This window comes from Doryrhamphus excisus, linkage group LG23 (assembly GCF_037039965.1).
Source record: "Doryrhamphus excisus strain RoL-2023G ecotype Guam linkage group LG23, RoL_Dexc_Guam_v1.1, whole genome shotgun sequence".
Classification (NCBI taxonomy): Eukaryota; Metazoa; Chordata; class Actinopteri; order Syngnathiformes; family Syngnathidae; genus Doryrhamphus; species Doryrhamphus excisus.
Window position 1 is genome coordinate 1898453 of NC_136379.1, and position 19932 is coordinate 1918384.

At 41.3% G+C, this 19932-nt stretch overlaps 1 protein-coding gene across 6 annotated transcripts in view; it reads left to right on the forward strand.

Moving 5' to 3' along the window:
• Positions 1 to 19932, forward strand: part of diaph2 (diaphanous-related formin 2) — a 388637-nt gene that overhangs the window by 205391 nt on the left and 163314 nt on the right. For all 6 annotated transcript variants that reach the window (XM_078788633.1, XM_078788638.1, XM_078788637.1 and 3 more), the window contains 2 exons: positions 11813 to 11914; positions 14471 to 14565. In XM_078788633.1, coding sequence (XP_078644759.1) covers positions 11813 to 11914; positions 14471 to 14565 — 197 coding nt within the window. The remainder of the gene's footprint in view (positions 1 to 11812; positions 11915 to 14470; positions 14566 to 19932) is intronic.

Below are 19932 nucleotides of genomic sequence, written 5' to 3' on the forward strand. Positions count from 1 at the left end.
GAACGCCACATTCACACCGGAGAATTTGTCATGACCTCCACAATGTCACAGATACACCTTGGCGATTGTGTGTAGCAGGGGATTGTCAGGGTTGGGGGGGCATGGTGGGGATGTAGGATTTATGTGACACTAACAGAGCCATTTATGAGTAGATTGTTGCCCCTTCTTCAGTGAGGGGATAGATGCTTGTTTGCCTCAGAAGGCGGTGTGCAAATATTAGCAATCCCAGTGCACCTGCTGCCATTGTATCACCCCCCCCCCCCCCCCCTCGTCCCCCGGCCCCCTCCCGACATTGCTATATACACTTCATTTGTCAAGCACACAAAGGGAGACAGTAACACAATAGACACACATTTTAGCATGGCCCAGCTCATCATTGGTGTTTTGACGATGGATAAACACGAGTTGACGCGGCTTCCAAGGCTGGTGCTGTTGTCTTTTAGTCCGGGCCAAGTGTCTACTGCATACTGAAGGGGTGTTCAGTTACAGGCTGTCTGTTTATGCTCATTTTAGGCTTGTTTGTAGCGTATTCTAAGTTTTGCTATGCTGCAGGTTTGTGGTTATTACGAATAACTTGTGGGGAATTGTGATTAGTGTAAACTGGTGGGAGGAACAATTGTGTTGAATAAGCATTTCTAAATGCATGAGCAGATTGTGGGCTTGGCCATCTGTAATATTTGGAGTATTTTTTATCACGAATAACTGGTGGGAGGACTGACTACAATAAATACACTATATGTCAAGTAGGGGTGCATACGAGGGATTAAGAAGTAATACAGATAAATCCTATAACAGCTCCGATAACACTGGTCTACAAGCAAAATGCTTCCGGAACAAAAGTATTTTTTTCTTGGTTTAGATCACTAATAAAGAAAAAAAGTAAGTCAGAGGTGCAGATTGTGTATAATTTCCAAGATATAGTACAGTATCGGGTCCAAATAGGAAATGTGTGCACAATGATAAATGATGGTAATTTATCAGAACATACATTGTGCCTACGAGCAACCGGTTCTATCTGAAAACCTGTCTGCACATTCCAATATATTCATTTTATTATGTCTAGAGTTTTGACATAAAATAAATGGTTTTTATTTGCACAAATCTCTCTCTTGGAAGTGGACAAAATGCATGCATGTAGAGAAATTTGATGAACGGTAGCATCAATGTTTTTTGGAAACTACAAGGTAGATAATTATAAGCAGCTGGTGGCAAACCTACTGAAGTCCTACAAAGCTCTTGGCTGTAATATGTCTTTGAAGATGTCTTTGCATTTCCATCTAGACCAGGGGTCAGCAACCTGCGGCTCCAGAGCCGCATGTGGCTCTTCAGACTCTTTATTGTGGCTCCCTTTGCGATGCTTGAATATTTTTAACACCCGAGTGGGGAAAATGCACGTCTTTTGTAATGAGTTTTAAAAAATCCAACTTTGTCTGAGACCATGAATGCATCCTGAGTGAGTTCTGACTGCTATCCAGTTCAGTACATGAAGAAAAACAAGTAATACTTACCTACAAATCTAAAAAATAAATTCGAGATAATTTAAAAACAGCGGCATGGGAACTTGTTTTTACGTTTACAGTAGTTTACACATACATTTATGTAAGTTTATCTCCAAAACTAGCAAGAGTACTCCAACTCGTCTTTTCTTATCTGAACTACTTTGATACCCCCAAATTCCCTCCAATGTTGTTTTAAACATACTATATGTTTTGCGGCTCCAGGCTATTTTTCTTCAGTGGGCATTGGGTAAAATGGCTCTTTTCATAGTAAAGGTTGCCGACCCCTGGTCTAGAGTTTTGACATAAAATAAATGGTTTTTATTTGCACAAATCTCTCTCTTGGAAGTGGACAAAATGCATGCATGTAGAGAAATTCGATGAACGGTAGCATCAATGTTTTTTGGAAACTACAAGGTAGATAATTATAAGCAGCTGGTGGCAAACCTACTGAAGTCCTACAAAGCTCTTGGCTGCAATATGTCTTTGAAGATGTCTTTGCATTTCCATCTAGACTTCTTTCCATTGAACTGATGTAAAAAAAATAAATGACATTCGGCCACTTGATCTCGGAAGCAGAGTCAAAATATGTGTAACCGATAATTTAATAAAAACACTCCAATGAAGTGCGATTACCGATGCTGGTAGGTGGAGTTGAGAAAATTAAGTGCTACTTTTCTGCTATGCATGACATGCTGTAAACATGTAAACATGCTGTTGCATGCGTCGTATTTCACTGAAGATTTCACTTTGACATTACATAATATGCAAAGTAGTGTTTTCGCATGCGGGCCTTCGGAAACCTTTTGAAATGTATCAGTTGGTCTTAACGCATTATTTATGTCTTTAACATGGAGTTTGTGTCGGAGCTTTGCCTGTGTTTGTGTGTCTGTGTGTGTATATGTATTTGAACTCAAAAATTCATAAATGTTGTCCTTGGATATTTAAATTAACTGTGGCATCAAATAAATTAAAATGAATAAATATGACTAAACTTAATCAGTACTCTTTTGAGAGCAGCTCCCGCCACCAAGGCCATCATAATAAAATTAATAATATGCAGACATTCAGTCTTTTTTTTTCATGATGCCTCGCCGTGACCTTCAAACAATGACAATAGCAGATTTGTAATGAAGAAATTGAGTTGAATATATATTTTATATAAAAAACCTTCATCTGATGCCGTTGCTAATTTTACAAGTAATTTCCGCAACATATTTCTAAAAAATTACAGTACAGGAAGCAAGATGGCAATTCATTTCGCATAGATATGCAGTTACATGAACCCATTAATGGGGGAGCAAATAGCTTTAACTTTGTTTCTAATGTAATATAAACTTTAATTAATAAAGGCCGTGATGAAGTGGAGACTTATCAAACAAGCCCTGTGTCCATTAAAGGCCCCCCAACCCTCACAAGGCCGGCTTATTAAAGGCCGTTTGCAAATGTGTTTACGAGGCCACCGAGGAAAAAACAGGCAGAAATGCAGAGACATGAAGAAAACAAAATTAGTTTGTGCAATTACTTCAAATTAAGAGTTTTTAATCCAGGAGGAGGGATGGTGGGAAGACATGTATATAGGAGATACTGTGAGTATTGGCATGGTGGGATGGGTAGGAGGGACTTCTTCGGCTCCTTTTTGTTTGCCCCTGAAGAAATGAACAGGGACCCTGAAGCACACAACTAATAAAGATACTCATCATAAAAATGTGGTTGCTAATGTTTTGAAGGGGCTTTGGAAGCAAAGACCTTCCCGTAGGACCTATTGGCTTGTGGGGAATTTCCTGAACTTTAACCTCAAATCATAACATCGGATTAATTACAGTTTTCAAATTAATTAATCTTGATTAATCACAATGTGTAACTATATCTGTAATATGCCATTTTTTACTATTCATTTATTCATTTTCTACCGCTTATCCTCACGAGGGGTCGCGGGTGTGCTGGAGCCTATCCCAGCTGTCTTCGGGCGAAAGGCGGGGTTTACCCTGGACTGGTCGCCAGCCAATCACAGGGCACATATAGACAAACAACCATTCACACTCACTTTGAGTCAGCAATTAACCTAGCATGTTTTTGGAATGTGGGAGGAGAAAACCCACGCCCTGGGAGAACATGCAAACTCCACACAGAGATGCCCGAGGGTGGAGCTAGCTAAGAGACCAAGGTTCAATTCCACCCTCGGATATCTCTGTGTGAAGTTTGCATGTTCTCCCCGTGCATGCGTGGATTTTCTCCGGGTACTCCGGTTTCCTCCCACATTCCAAAAACATGCTAGGTTAATTGGCTACTCCAAATTGTCCATAGATATGAATGTGAGTGTGAATGGTTGTTTGTCTATATGTGCCCTGTGATTGGCTGGCCACCAGTCCAGGGTGTACCCCGCCTCTCGCCCGAAGACATCTGGGATAGGCTCCAGAACCCCCCGTGACCCTCACGGTAGAAAATGAATTAATGAATGAACTAATTAGATATGTAAATGTACATTCCATGTACACACATGATGCATGTTAAGCTTGACATATTTTGAGGCAAGCCTTTTCTATAGCCAACAAGATACAGGACATTGCACGTCTCAATGGCTGTAGCATCTGCAGTGACTGTAGTGTCATATAATATATGCAATATTAATATTTGAAAAAAATTTAAAAAGTGAAAAGAGCATTTTGAAAATAAGGACTGCATGTCCAATGTTTGCAGTGTTGAACATTACTGTGAAAAACTCGTATTTTTCAGACTGTTTTCTAGGGGAAACAAACATCTTGTATTGGGGTCAATAGGATGCATTACAACTGACCTTTTGTAAAATTCACGCCCGGTTGAAGGCTTTCCAAACTTTGTCTTCTGCATTTGTGTGCCTTCAGCATTTTTCTTCCTTAATTGCCTCTACTGAATTAATAAAGTGCAGAGGAACAGCTTTGTCCATAAGAAGCTCATCTGAATATCATGTTATCAGTGGTAAATGTCATATAGTTGTCAAAATGTTGGGTTCAGACCGACCGGTTGAGAAGCCTTGGCATATACGACCAGTACATCTTTGTTTGTCCACGTTTTTGGAGTCCAGCATAGTGAGAATGCTACCAGTGGAGCCAGAGAATTCTTGTGTCAAGATCTGTGCCAAAGTGTGTCTGTTTATGCATGCGGCCACGCCAAATAAATTAGAGCGAGATCACATGCCACCGGGGCCGTGTTTGCCCACATGTGCTTTCCCTTCATCCATCGCTACCTACTGAGAGTCTGACGCTGGCGCAATGGCTTTTGATTAGCACACGACACCGATATATATATATATAAAGATGTGTTGGCGCCACCAGGTGTTTTTTAACCACGCATTGAACATCATCACATCTCAGACGCCTGGTGGGCATTATGATCACTTTCCAATTTCGGCATTACTAGACTCAAGGCTTGACTGATAGTGTGCACTTCTCGTTTTGGGCACCTGGGTAATGGGTGCCAAGTTCGGGCGGTCTTCATTTGGACCAGCAGTAGCCACAAAATGTTCAAATTCATAGAAATGTTTTGAAAGTGTGATACAAAGAGTAGTAGTAGTAGTAGTGTTGCTTATACTGTATGTGTACATGGAATACTGACCTCCTGGTAACCAAATGCTTATGTTTTTTCTCATATACAGATGGGTAAGAAGGAGCGAATAAATATATAATTGCTTGATTGTAGAATCCACCAGTGATTACTTAACAGCATGTTACATGAAAACATGTAGTCAGGGTCAATACTGTACGGTACGGTTTTTATTGGCTTACCGTACATACAACAGTCAAGTCAAGTTTATTTATACAGCCCTTAATCACAAAAGAGCCTCAAAGAGCTTAACAAGCAGGCAACGGTAGACAACAGTAGATGATAGACGACATCCCTGATCTGAAACCCCATCAGGGCAAGGAAAAACTCAAAACCTTCAGAACAGACCGCAGATGGAGGAATCCGCCTTCTAGGATGACTAGGCCGCAATGGATGTCGAGAGGGTAACATGTGACAATTAAGTAATAACAGAGCGTATAACAGTCCACGTCCAAGATGGAATGCCATCAGGAGAGTTGGTCTTGGGGTGATCAACATTCCTTTGCTGCAGCGCCTCCACATGGAGGTAGGCCACGTTAAATGTTGTCCAGTTGAGTCAGGGCAACTTCCAAACAGCCACCCCTCCAATGCCCTAAGGCTCTAAAGACCGCATACTTCTTTCTGGCTCTCGGGATTGTCAAAAGACCGGCGTGTTTTGAGCGTAGGTTTCTAGACGGAGCATAGAGTACAATTAGGTCAACCAGATAAGAAGGTGCCAACCCATAATATTTTGTAAACAAGAAGTCGAACCTTAAAGTCACATCTTAAATGAACTGGGAACCAGTGCAGGTTGGCTAGTATTGGACAAATATGGTCAAACTTACGCGTCCTTGTAAGAAGTTGTGCTGCAGCATTTTGTACTAAGTGTAGGCTTTGAAAATTGTCATTGGAAGACCAGAAGCAGCACATTACAGTCATCAAGGCGAGACGAGACAAATGCATGGACTAGGGTCTCTGCATCAGAAGTGCATAGAATAGGCCGTATCTTTGCCATGTTGCGAAGCTGAAATAATGCTGTTTTAGTAACATTCTTAATGTGCTTATGCGATATCACACCCAGATTTTTCAGTGTCACTTTGGGTAATGATGCTTTTATCAAAGCTTAGAGTGGTATCCTTAAACAGGGAACTCTGTTTAGCAGGGCCAATGACCAGGGCCAAAAGTACATAATCATACTTTTGAGCCATTGTTGTCACAAAGTGCACTTACGTAGCACTACTGATTGACATCTCTGCTAATTCAGACACCCAGTATCGGTACAAACCTTTACCATTCTTGCAAAGAAAAGCAGAAGACGTAAGACATATCGTAAGTTCCAATTGGACTGAAATGTGCCTCTTTTCATGATCCATCTTCATGATCCAGCAGCTCTGACACCAGACTTCCCTCAAAAGAATCAGTGACAGGTAGCGAGCCCCCTTTAGGCTTCAATCATGCTGCATTAAGAGACTTAAACACGCACACTGCTCGTACGTACGTATGAATCCTCCTGTTGATTGCCAAGGATAAACCTATTGGCACTAACAAGCGTGGCTGGGAAAGAAAAATACGTAAGTCATTTCTCACCCTCTTCCTCTTTCTCCTCGACATCCTCATCTCTCAGGAAACCTTGACATTTTCCAACGTAGAAATGTGAAGTATTTATTAAGTCCTTTCACGGCTCGACAGACAAATTGGATCAACCTATCGGTTAACCTTCCCTAGAGGAGGAGGAGGTAATACGTTAATGCATTTAAAATATAAAATAAACCCACAGGCATGCTTTAGGTTTATACTTTCACTTTTTTGTGGTACATCTAAGCTGGTCACTTATGCAACCTGTTGCGATTGTGGCTGTGACAATTATAGTTATGACACAGCGGAAATAATAACCTATGATGTGCCTTCCATTTTAATTAGTGCACTTTACTGGAACTTGCGGCTCCATACTTGGGTATGGCTTGGAAATCAAAAAGGATACTTGGTGTGCACTTTGGTGCTTAGTGTTCACACTGGTATTTTCGTCGTGGAACCAAAAGCTGCACAGTAAAGAACATTTGCATCAAGTACATGCTTGATTAGGCAGCTTTGGTGTCATAGTATGTGATGTTTTGTTAGAACCTCTATGATGTATTGTATTTGTTAAGTGTAGCTTTGTCTAACACACACACATGCACACTTGGAGACAAATTGTAGATATTTTTTATGGCTAAATTAACTGAATCACAATTGTAAGGCATTCCGAAGACACATTGTGTTACATATAGATGGGACAATAGCCACCGCAGGAAGTACTGCACACAAACCAGAAGTAACAGAGGAACAACTCCACCAACGTTAACATGTTTGAATGCATATTATGTCTTATTTATTTTATTTATGTCTCATTATGTCTACTATACTCCATAGTGGCCGAGTGGTTAGTGCACAGGCTACACAGCTAGGTTTTCTCTGGGTACTCCAAATTGTCCATAGGTATGAATTTGAGTGTGAATGGTTGTTTTGTCTATATGTGCCCTGTGATTGGTCAGCGACCAGTCCACGCCTGAGACAGTTGGGATAGGCTCCAGCATGCCCACAGGCCTAGTGAGGATAAGCGGTAGAGAAAATGGATGGATGGATGTCTACTATATTGGATGATACAAATATAAAGGTGACTGTAGAGGTTATTTCATGTCTAAAGGTCTCTAATAATTTGAGAATTTGAGAATTTGAGACAAATTATTTTTTTTCAGATTAAAATGAACAAAGCATTATTAGAGCCCTGTAGACATGACAAAACACGACTATAGTCACATTTATACGACTATAGTCGTATAAATGTTATACTGTTATACGCTCTGTTATACGCTCTGTTATTTTTATTTACAACATATTGCGCAACTGCGGGGTCTTGAGACACATGCTAACTCGCAAACTAGAGAGCTAGCGACCTAAACGGTAGCCTTCAAGTTATTTCCTTTAAACTTAAATAGCCAAAAACTTACCACTTCCACACGGATAGGGAGGATAACTATTAACAGTTATTTAACCTTTAACATGAACATGAATCAAACGTAATAATTTTTTCTGGGTACATGATACCATACAGCATCCATATCAAACTTGCGCGGGCCGCACCAACATTAAACTTTCATATCAAGGCAGGGGCCTCAAACTAGTGTCCTGCGGGCCACATTTGGCCCGCGGGCCGCATGTTTGAGACCCCTGGTCTAGGACAAACAGATGTTACAGTCTAATCCCCCCACATTGCATTGCCATTACCGTTCTTTTTACATGTATTTATATAGGACCTGTCATCTGCAGTTTCTCAGAGTTCCACTCAGTGTCGACTGGTGGAAGTTCGGTCTTATGTTCGGAAGTGAACATGTGGTAGTGTTTAACTTGGTAATGCCTCGGGTTTTAATGGACTTGCTCTTGTGGGACATATCACATGGAAGGCAACCAGAACAGAAGAGCGTGGGCCAAAAGAAAATGTTGGAGTGTCATCGGAACTGGTTGTTAACTGAAAAAGTTCCCAAAGGAAAACCTCAGTCCAAGGCCCACAAGGCGTTCCACGGATGCCAATTGATCCTTAGTAAGCCAAGTGTGTTTTTGTGCTCACATTCATTTATTTTCTCAGCGTAATCCTTGTTAATTTGGTGACTCTATTTTGGCACGGGGAAGCTTTGCCACCCCCTCAGTTAATAGGATGTGTTACAGTTTACAGTTACACTCACCAGAGGTTTCTCCGTGTGGATTTATTTCCATGCCTCTGTGGATCATGCAGGTGGCTTTTAGAACATTTCTATAAATTTACTTGTGTAAATAATGCATCCATCTTCTATACCGCTTAACCTCACTGGAGTCGTGGGTGTATGCTGGAGCCTATCCCAGCTGACTGTGTTGCAATGAGCGCTGGTTTATTTTGACTCCAGAAGCTGTTTACCCGTGTTTCTCCTACTTGTATGCTGCTGAATTTACATGTAAACACATCAAAAATAGACTTCAAGTGTACCTTTTGCGTCACGTCAAAACACGACGTGTGTCAGATGCACGTAAGACGCTTGTGAATTGCCAGACTGATTAAAAAAGTGATTGAAAGCGTGTGCCATGCTGCTACGTCCGTGCGACGTGACACGTCTGGTTTGAATTTGGAGTACGTTGACTTTGTTGACTTCATGTCACACTCTTCATACTCAACTCCGTGTTTGTGCTTGAAATGGTAGAACAAATTTTTCCCAGGTTGCACGGCGGTTGAGTGGTTAGCGCCCAGACTTCACAGCTAGGAGACCCGAGTTCAATCCCACCCCCGGCCATCTCTGTGTCTGAGTTTGCATGTGTGGGTTTTCTCCAGGGACTCCCACATTCCAAAAAAAAACATGCTAGGTTGCTAATTGGCGTCTCCAAATTGTCCATAGGTATGAATGTGAGTGTGAATGGTTGTTTGTCTATATGTGCCCTGTGATTGGCTGGCCACCAGTCCAGGGTCTCGCCCGAGGACATCTGGGATAGGCTCCAGCCTATCCTCCGGCAACCCTCGTGAATATTTTCCCAATTTTTGCAAACTTTGCATATTGTGGTCTCTTGGTCCATATGTGCTGTAACAAAACCAAAGCACTTCCATATTACAGAAATACCTCCCCGTTTAGCAACAGTTTCTTTGGTCCATGCTTACTTTCTCCTTTTTGTTGTCTCTGTTCAGCCTTTCTCCGACACTGCTGGACCATATGTCCATTGCACATGTCCTGAATAAGCTGAACATTCTGATTTTGGAATGGTCTTGAGGAATGTGTGAGGAATTAGTGGACAAAAAAAAAACAACATTACGGCAGGATCAAGTGTTAAACCAGAAGCCATCGGGCCGGGGAGGAACCACTTTACCTCCTGAATAAGGTAAAATAAGGTAGAATAAGCACATTTTTACAGTAATGGTAAATATTAAATTATTTTCCACCAGTAGGGGGTGACAAATCATTTGCCGGTTCATTTTCAATGAGAAATGAAAGTCACAGAAAATGTAAACGTGTTTTTTATTTATTATATATTTTTATGAGGTGGAATAAGAAAAAGAGGAAGAAGTACATGAATAGATACACAAAACAAGGTGTAGAAATAATAAAGACTGCCGTCATGCCTATTTTTGACCATGCATTAGCTCTGTGTTTGGTTTGTTTTGTTTTGCTCAAATCGTTTTGCACCCAAAAATTATGAATGCATAATAGTGAACGTTAAATCGAAACAACAATGCGATGGCATGCTGTTGTGTCTCAGTGTAACACTGGGAGTCAATATTGTACAAATCAGTTGTATGGATTTTATCAGGGATTATTTTAACAAACATCACATCCGTACATGTGCTATGCCTTTGTTGTCACAGTATTAGATTTTAGCCACCGGGCAACTCATCCATCACGTTTAAATATTGGCGAGGACAGTGATCAGATGTTACGGGTCGACACTGTTGGACAGGTTAAACTCGCTTGGCAGAATTGTGCATCCCCAAGCTGGAATGTTTTGAAAGACAAACAAAAACTTTTGGCAAATAGGAAGCTAAGTCGTATCTATTCTGCGATCAGAAAGCAGACATGTTGGTTTGATGCAACTATAGGAATGATGAATGAGCGATTAGGACCCCTACAGTAATGTATACATGGCAATCAGGTTTGTAAGCGAATGTTGTAGCAGGCGTACAATAATACTTTGCTGTCTGTCCATCCTTTTAGCGCTACTTATTTGAATAAATGTTCTCCTCCCTCACACCATGTGTCGGCAGCAAATGGTTTTTTGGGGAGTTAGGCAGGCAGGTGCTTTCAGACTTTGTTGGGCTACCCAAGAGATGTTCCCTCTTTGATTGTTTCTTCAAACATGAGACGCGGGTGCTCGGGGAACAGTTTGTTTGTTCTAAATTTCTTGGGAGACTCCTCCTGGGAGATGACTCCTCCTTCTTCTTCTTCTCCTGCACAGTTGTTATGATTATCAACAAAATCTGCTGCCATACAGATGCCTCTTTTCAGATGATAACATCACATGAAGATGTCAAATCCTTGTCCCGGAAAGACTTTGAGCAGCTTGGGGGCAGTCGTAGACTGTATGGTATATTCTCCACAGACTGGATTAACAACACCTATAGTCGGCGTGTCTGTGGTCCTGAAAAGCAAATGACTGCCGGGGTCTCTAATTAGCGCCAAGACAAAAACAAGACCTTTTAATCTGGAAACGCAAGTTAGCCAACCACACAGTAGCACACAGACACCAGGTTGAATAGGTGTCCGGTTTGCTAACGTAACACATTAACAGTTACTGTATTCAGTTACACGAGTCCATTTACCAAGTCACCGGTAAGCAAGTTCAGCAAGCTCCCAGTCTCTTTCCACATGACTGAATCCATACTTCATAAGCATGAAGCGCCCTCTCGTATGGCACATGACTAGAAGATCAGCTAAACTATTGAAAAAAGTACGACATACGATCTGGAAAATACGGATATGATACCATATGAGGTACGATACGTTTTCTCATGCACTCCCTATAATTATTCAAGTTGAAAAATAACTCCCAACTATTGTCATTACTCCCAACTACCACTAGTTCCTGTATAAATCTCTAAATCCCCAATGTAAGACTACGGATGTCAGACTTTTTTCTTATACAGTATTTGGGTGCATATGGCATTTTTACACTCACAAAGCAGCCAATGCCAAAAGCGATGCACTATTGCTGGATCCTATGAATTAAAAACTGCTAACACTATATATTTCTTTCTTCCTGCACAGTGAGGAAGGATATGAAAGATGAAATCGAGGACAGAATGGTGCAGTTTAAGAAAAAGGCCAAAGAGCTTCGCATTTTGGATGCCAAGACGGCGCAGAATCTATGTGAGTATATTTCAGACTTTTACTGTTAAAAAAATGTATGTTTCTCTCCATCCATGCACAATTCAGTGCAAGCTGTGTGCTGGCAAAGCAAAGCAATGGAAGGCCTCGCTATTGATGGTGTTTTACGATGCCCTTTGGGGACTTGTTTTCTTGCCAATTGTTAACAGTCACTACAAGTGCATATAGATTACATGTGGGCTATCTGTCTTTTAGCATGTGGAAAATAGATTCTTAACACAAGAAAGCCCTCCGGCTACATGTAAGCAATTTGAATCTCCAGGGGACTAAATTGTTAGGTTAATGGTGTGTGTCCTCCATGCCCTACGTGTTCTATTTCAGGCTGTGGTGGAAGGGAACAATATGGAGTGCACATTAGAAAAGTAAAAACAACATATGAACCATCATATTTTTTGCAGTGCATCTTCATGTCGTTTCTTCGTCCAAATGATTGCACAGTTTGGCAAAACATCAAGCTATGATGAAGATGCGCAAAGCCGACATGTGTTCAGGACATATGCGTTCAGGCGACACAGGTGCCGTGCATGCATGGCTGTGACAGTCTTCTTTATTGCCAGTGCCATCAGTTATTAAAATGCAGCAGACAGGCTGTGCAACAAGAGGTTGGGAAAACCTCAACCCGCCCCTTAATGACATTTGGCTTTGTGGCTTGCGGTCTTCAATCAAAGCTTCATCAGCATACCTGGCCTTCCTCTAATGGAGCCTTTCAAACCCTCCATTTAGATCTTTAAGAACTGGAAGTGGCAATGATCACAATGCTAGCTAGTGTCGCCAGACATTGTAGAGAAATATATTTTAAAAATCACATAATAGCATTTTATAAATCAATTTACCAGGGCTGCAAAAAAATGTAATCAGATTAATCACTGATTTTAATGCATTAATCATGATTAATCACCATTAACAACTATGTCTGAAATATGCCAATTTGTACTGTATTTGATGAATAGAAATATAAATGTTGATATATATTAGTATGTATCCTCCTCTAATGGAGCCTTTCAAACCCTCCATTTAGATCTTTAAGAACTGGAGTTGAAGTGGCAGTGATCACAATGCTAGCTAGTGTCGCCAGACATTGTAGAGAAATATATTTTTAAAAATCACATAATAAAATTTTATAAATCTATTTACTAGGGCTGCAAAAAAAATAATCACCAATTAAATAATCACCAATTAATCACCAATTTTAATGCATTAATCATGATTAATCACCATTAACAACTATGTCTGAAATATACCAATTTTTACTGTATTTGATGAATAGAAAGATAAATGTTGATATATAGTATATATTAGTATGTATTAAGAGCTCCAAATGAACTGACTATGCCAATTAAGCTAAAAGCGAGCACACAAGTCTAAAAATCCATTTGTCTAATGCTAGTCTCTTGAATAGTATTTTAATTCTAATTATGAGCAATGAATGATTGTGCTCACAGACATCACATTGTTTAAGGTAAATGTCATTTAATCATAACACTCACATTCATACCTATGGACAATTTGGAGTGGCCAATTAACCTAGCATGTTTTTGGAATGTGGGAGGAAACCGGAGTACCCGGAGAAAACCCACGCATGCAAACTCCACACAGAGATGGCCAAGGGTGGAATCGACCTCGGGTCTCCTAGCTGTGGCCTGAGCACTAACCACTCTCCTCCGTGCAACCTACATCAAATTATTAATTGATTCATTTTCTACCGCTTATCATAACGAGTTTCACAGGGGTGCTGGAGCTTATCCCAGCTGCCGGGGTACACCCTGGACTGGTGGCCAGCCAATCACAGGGCACATATAGACAAACAACCATTCACACTCACATTCATACCTATGGACAATTTGGAGTCACCAATTAACTGAACATGTTTTTGCACGGGAGAACATGCAAACTCCACACAGAGATGCCCGTGGGTGGAATCGAACTCTGGTCTTTTTGCTGTGGCCTGCACACTAACCACTCATCACCCACATCAAATTATGTTTTTTTTTTTTTTTTTTTTAACTTATTCTTCTAATTGGACATTTTTAGTTGTCTGTGCTCCATACGGCAGCACTTCCTCATTGAAGCCCACTTGTAATGATGTCTACCACTTTAAAGTATATGAGAGAATCAGTCATAGTAAAGGTAATTACAGCCACCTTCTATTTGAGGTCGGGTGTTTATTTTAATCAAGTGGGCAAGGCTGAATCATTAAGGCATGGCAGAGGCTTCAAAATGAGGAAAAATGGTATTCACCAAGGCATATTTAGTCCTCTTATTGGTTCAACCACGAGTGTCAAACTTAGTTCCTTTTCTAATACAGAAAATGTTGTTTTGTTATGTCACTATTACTGGTAAGATGTGATGTGTTGGCTCCCCTATTTTCACAGGCTGTTCCGAGAAGGGACAAACATTATATTTATTTTCACTAGTGACACGTTGCCTCTTTTGTAATTTTGTTTTTTGGGGAACTGAAACATTTCTTTCAAGAACAGAACGAAAAGGAAATTGCTCTTTCTCCCTTTCTCAGTTCTCTCCCTCTTTATGTCTCAACAGCAATTTTCTTGGGCTCCTTCCGCCTGCCTTATGAAGAGATCCGAGACATTGTGCTGCAAGTGGACGAGGAAAGACTGAGCGAGTCGCTCATCCAGGTACGATGCTGAATGTTGAATGTCGAGTGTCTGACTGGATGTAACCTTAACAATGGAACCCCGTAGAGAGTAGAAACAAATGTCGTCTGGTCCAGAGCTGGGCGACCCCGTTTGAAATGTGCTATGATCTCCGTTTGGCACAAGCTGGTCTCCTCATTGTCCTCTGGACCATGGAGACCCCCACATTCATCCTCTCATAATGGATGATGAAGGACAAGGCTTGGCAACGTGTCCGCAACTCCACCCTCCTTTCCTCCATCCTTTGTCTTAAAGCATGATGGATGAGCTCACTAATGGCGACTCCTCTCTTTTTGGGTTGTTTTTGTTGTTTCTAAAAGATGGAGAAAAAACAAAAGGGTGCATATGAAGTAAAAAAAAAAAAAAGCATCACTTCACTCTTTAGACCGTCTATGGGATTAATTGGAACTTATCCACACAGCACCCCTGCTGGGCCTTAATCTGTAGTCCTGATAACCTGTAATTGGCTGTTAATTGAGCAGAAAATAAAGATTGAATGTTATGAGAAGATTGGAAGACAATTCGTCTGTTGAGCTTTTCCCCACCTTCGTCTAGTAGGATGAGGTTGCAAAAGTGCCAGATGTTCCTGCCTTGCCCCCCTCAAGTGTCTGCATCTCCAAGGCCTTGTTGAACTCGTCTCCAGGCTAATTTAGAGTGGTCCGGTTTGGACACAAGGAGAACAAGTCCTCCATTGAACAGCAGTCATTAATCTCCATAAATTGGTTCAAACCTGGTGTTTCGTTTCACCAAATTGACCAAACAAAGAAATGCACGGAGCGCAATATGGTTCTGTGCATACAGTGCACCAATCACGGATGTCCATCTATCCATTTTCTGTACTGCTTATCCTCACGAAGGTCGTGGGCATGCTTGAGCCTATCTCAGCTGACTTTAGGCGAGAGGTGGGGTACTGCCTGGTACTGGACTGGTCGCCAGCCAAATGCAAAATAATAAGCATCCATCAATCCATTTTCTGTACCACTTGACCTCATGAGGGTCATAGGCATGCTGGAGCCTATCCCAGCTGTCTTCAGGTGAGAGGCTGAAGACAAAAGTATGGGGAAATGAAAACAGATGTTTTCTATATATTCTAGAAGTATATATTTTACACCCCAGTATGTATGTTGATTTTATGGAAATATAATATAAAACACTCTTTGTAGTATGATATGTACTTTGTTTTTTACTCATTTCGATTCCAAATGTGGTATGCTATTTAGCGACAAGGGTGCCCTCTATCAGCTCCCTGTCAAGCAAGCTGGGGAGCTGATGAATAGAAGTAACAGTGAAAATGGGAGGAATCAAGGAAGCAAGGGCTGTTCATAATGCATCTAAAACTCTGTAACTCAATCTTATTATCCTCCTTGGCGACATGTCTAATGTAATGATTTGTCAGCAGAATGTTGCAGTGCGTTGGCCTTGAAAGTACCCCCACAATGTGTCACCCTGGCAGAATGGATAGATATGACTTGATTGGCTCTCCTTATTCTGCATTAGGGCCCATCAATGGCTTCGAGATGATGTACCCGTGCCTGAATGTTACCAGACAGACTTGCGGGCGCTCGCCATTCATTCTCGTGCCGTCAGAATCCTCGCAACGGTGCACAACTTGCATACAAACATATTTACACGACATGCAAATGGAAAGAATGTGTCAATTATGCCCTCCACCTCAGGTGCCGTGGCCAAATTGTGTCATTTATCATGCTTGCGATAAATATATGTCAGGTTGTTGCACATGAGCAGACATTTGTGTGCACCTCTTTCCCTATCTCATTTGTCTACAAGATCCACAGTGCTTCTGAACGGGGGTCACCTCTGTGCATCAGGTCATCTTTACCAAATACAAAGCATAATCACTGTGTATACATAGCATCCCACTATCATACCTGAGGAAAATTTAGGCTATTCATTGGCTGGTAATGGAGGCAGCGAGATAAGAGTCCTTGTTTGTGTGTCATGCACATGTGCACTGGGCTTCAGGGACTTTCTCGTGCATTGTGTTTGGTTTTATGTTGGCATTCTGCAACCCCGACGCTCCCTTGGGCAACAGTAGCACCCATGACGAATGCATGGTCTAACTCACCCATTGTTACATTCATGCCATGGCTATGTCCGTGACCTTGCTGTCATTTAATTATTTCTCCACTGTCTCTTTTCTTTTTCTTTTTTTTCCCTCAAAATGTGTCCCCTCCTGCCTTTTTAAAAATAGAAAACCGGAATTACAATCCTTGCCAATGAAAGACAATAACATATTATGAATTCTGTATAAATGTGGATTTTATGATGCGGCATCTGTTCATGCGGGCTTTACACATTTAGTGTATTGCAGGCATATTCTTTCCATGTGCTCAATTTTGCATTTGTATGCAATATATTAAACTCCCCTCCACAGCTAAGCATATATTGCCCAATTATTAAAAGTAGGTGTTTTTAAAGGCCCCCATTGTGCAAAAGAGACTTTTTAATGATGTTCTAGCAGTAGTATGTGTCCCAAGAACCTGTTTATGAGCAGCAAATGTGAGAAAAATCTATCATCTTCCTTAATTATCCGCTCCACTTTTGAGAAAGAGGCCCTCAGTCACTGCTTTTCATGGCATCATGAAGGAAAAGCCTCATTTCCGTGGACCAGTTACCACCTCCCTGAGCTTTACTATCAGTCGGTCAGCTACAGATGTGGGAGCTGTGAGTGTGATCATTTTCTTTCTCCTCAGCAAATAGGCTAACCTTGCACGATATTGTTAAAATTTTAGTAATGTATTACATATATGCATGTATTACATTGGACCAGTGTTGAGTGTTGTGCTACAGTGGGCTAAAGGCTTCATGGGTTGGCTATGACAGGCGTTATACCGCAGCAATGCAACTTAGTATGTAATAAACTCAACCGTTCCTGATGCTAACTGGGTGGGTTCCATTCAGATGAACCTACGTTAGATACAAAGAATCAGGAGACATGTCATAAAAATCTATACAATTTGACATTTTCGTGTTGGTGGATGTTGGTCCAGCCTTATGAACAAGCAAAAGTCGGCATCGGAATTTGAGCGGTGGAGATAGCTTGACGTCCTACCACAGCCACCACCCAAGAAAACATTGACCGTGTTCACCACGTGGTGATGGATGACCGACATTTAACTGTTAATCAGGTAACTCATGTGTAGGAATCTCCTGTAAACGAGCTGAGAACATGCTGCACGACAAACTTGTTGCAGGTTTCTGCTCGGTTTTTTCACACAAGTATGTTGTTGTAATGGCTGCCGTGCACGACTGGTTTATCACCCTCCGTATTGTCTGGATTTTGTATCACATGACTAATAATAAACCGGCGATTGTTGTCCATTTTAACATGTTGCATCCAAATGAAGAGATGATGGCATTGTGAGCACTCGACATAAGAGCACCGTATGTGGCAGGTCTATGACAGGTTGATGCTTTGAAGAACGGAGAGTGTTAAACAAATGAGATACAGGTTATAGTTGGCTAAACATTTGTAGAGTTTGACAGTATCTGCGGGGCTTTTCACTGCCTTGCTTTGATGTCTTCTGCTGTCAACCAGTTTCCTTTTGCATCATCCGCCAAGCCTTGCCAACTGTATGGTTTGGATGCTAAAAACAGTAGCTGAGGACACAGAGAAACTCACAGACAGGAGGCTCGAGCGCGCTATGAAATCCATAAGACGTCCACTAGGTTGTCAAACTTAATTACAGCATTCCCAGCAGTAATATTGCAATGATGAGAACGGGCCAAGAATCCTTGAGATGTAGTCTCAGGCACATTTAATCGATATGTCTTTTCTCAGAGCAATACATTCTTTATTAAGTTGGCTTGAATAAACCGCAGCGAGAATGATCTCATGTCGAAAAGGATAATGTGAGCCCTCCACTAACTTTTACGAGATGCCTACAAGAAAGAGAGAAGGGGGGCTCGTGTCTGCCATACGCTTTGACAGATGTGATCTCTCTCCTTTTAATTGATTTCCATCAGTGTTGGGCGTACTCTGCTTTGTGATGAAGAGCCAAATGGGACAGCCATCTCCCTGTTGCGATGCCACAGCGGGTCCTCTTCCCGCCTCACGGCAAATCAGGGACATCTTCAGTTTGAGTCAATAAGCGAATAATAGAGAGTAGACCAACTTGTCAAACATCCATAAGCTTTCCAAACACTCGACAGTTCCACAAACAGACAATTGCAAGTGTTTTCTTGTTGTTGCTTTTCTCAAACTAAGCTCCGAATTGAGCAAGAAAAATGACTCGTGTTTGTTTGTTGAGAGCGTCCAGATCAAACAACACTTTTCCACCACAGGAGTGGCTATCAAGCTGCCTGGATGAGAAATAGGGACATCTCTGACTTCAGTATCTGAATACAGTGGAACCGAATGCCACCAAGGTCATTTAATGGCAGCTTGCTTCATCGATGACAAGAATTGCAGTAAAACAGGAAAGCGGAAAGGGATTTGCATTTTGACGAGAACAAAGTGTGGACTGACTGACTATTTAACTAACTACAGTAAAGTCTTGTTATATCGATATCGGTTATAACGAATTACTACTTATTACGATACTATTCATTTCCCGGCAAATTTCTAGTCTTTTATGATATAATTAGTTCCATTAGTACGATACCCGGTTATTATGATAATCCGGTTACTACGATGCCCTTTTCATCTCCCGCCAGCCAATTCGGTCTGCTTATATCGATACAAAAGCAGCTTAAATCAATCTTTGCTTAAGGATTTCAATACCAAAAAAGAACATGGCGAACGGCTGCTTCCAGTCAACTTTATTTTTCACACTTCCACCACCAGAGCACAGCACACACACCGATTCCCGCACTTCCTGGTTCACAGGTCATGCTCAACCCGCCCCACATAGCTGGCCAAACACATGCCTGCAACAGAAGAACCAACTGACATAGCATACACACCTATTCCAACGAAGACACAAGCGTACAAATACATGTATTTAATTGTGTTGTATTCAGATATCTTTTTATCGCTTGCAATAATCACTGTTTTTCATATGTACATGCTGGCGTTCGTTGGTTCTTCTGTTGCAGGCATGTGTACCCCACCTCTCGCCCGAAGACAGTTGGGATAGGCTCCAGCACCCCCGCGACCCTCGTGACGATAAGCGGTAGAAAATGAATGAATTAATGATGAACTATTTAAACATAAATATAATTAATCCCCCCAAATGATGAACATTATATAACAAATTAATTGCCAGTGATCCTTGGGTTATTTACAAAGTGTTCTTGACTGTGACGGAAGTCGGGTTGGATATTATACCGGAATTAACTCAAAACCCTCACTCCTCAATAGCACTGTTCGTAGTTCGTAGTGAACAG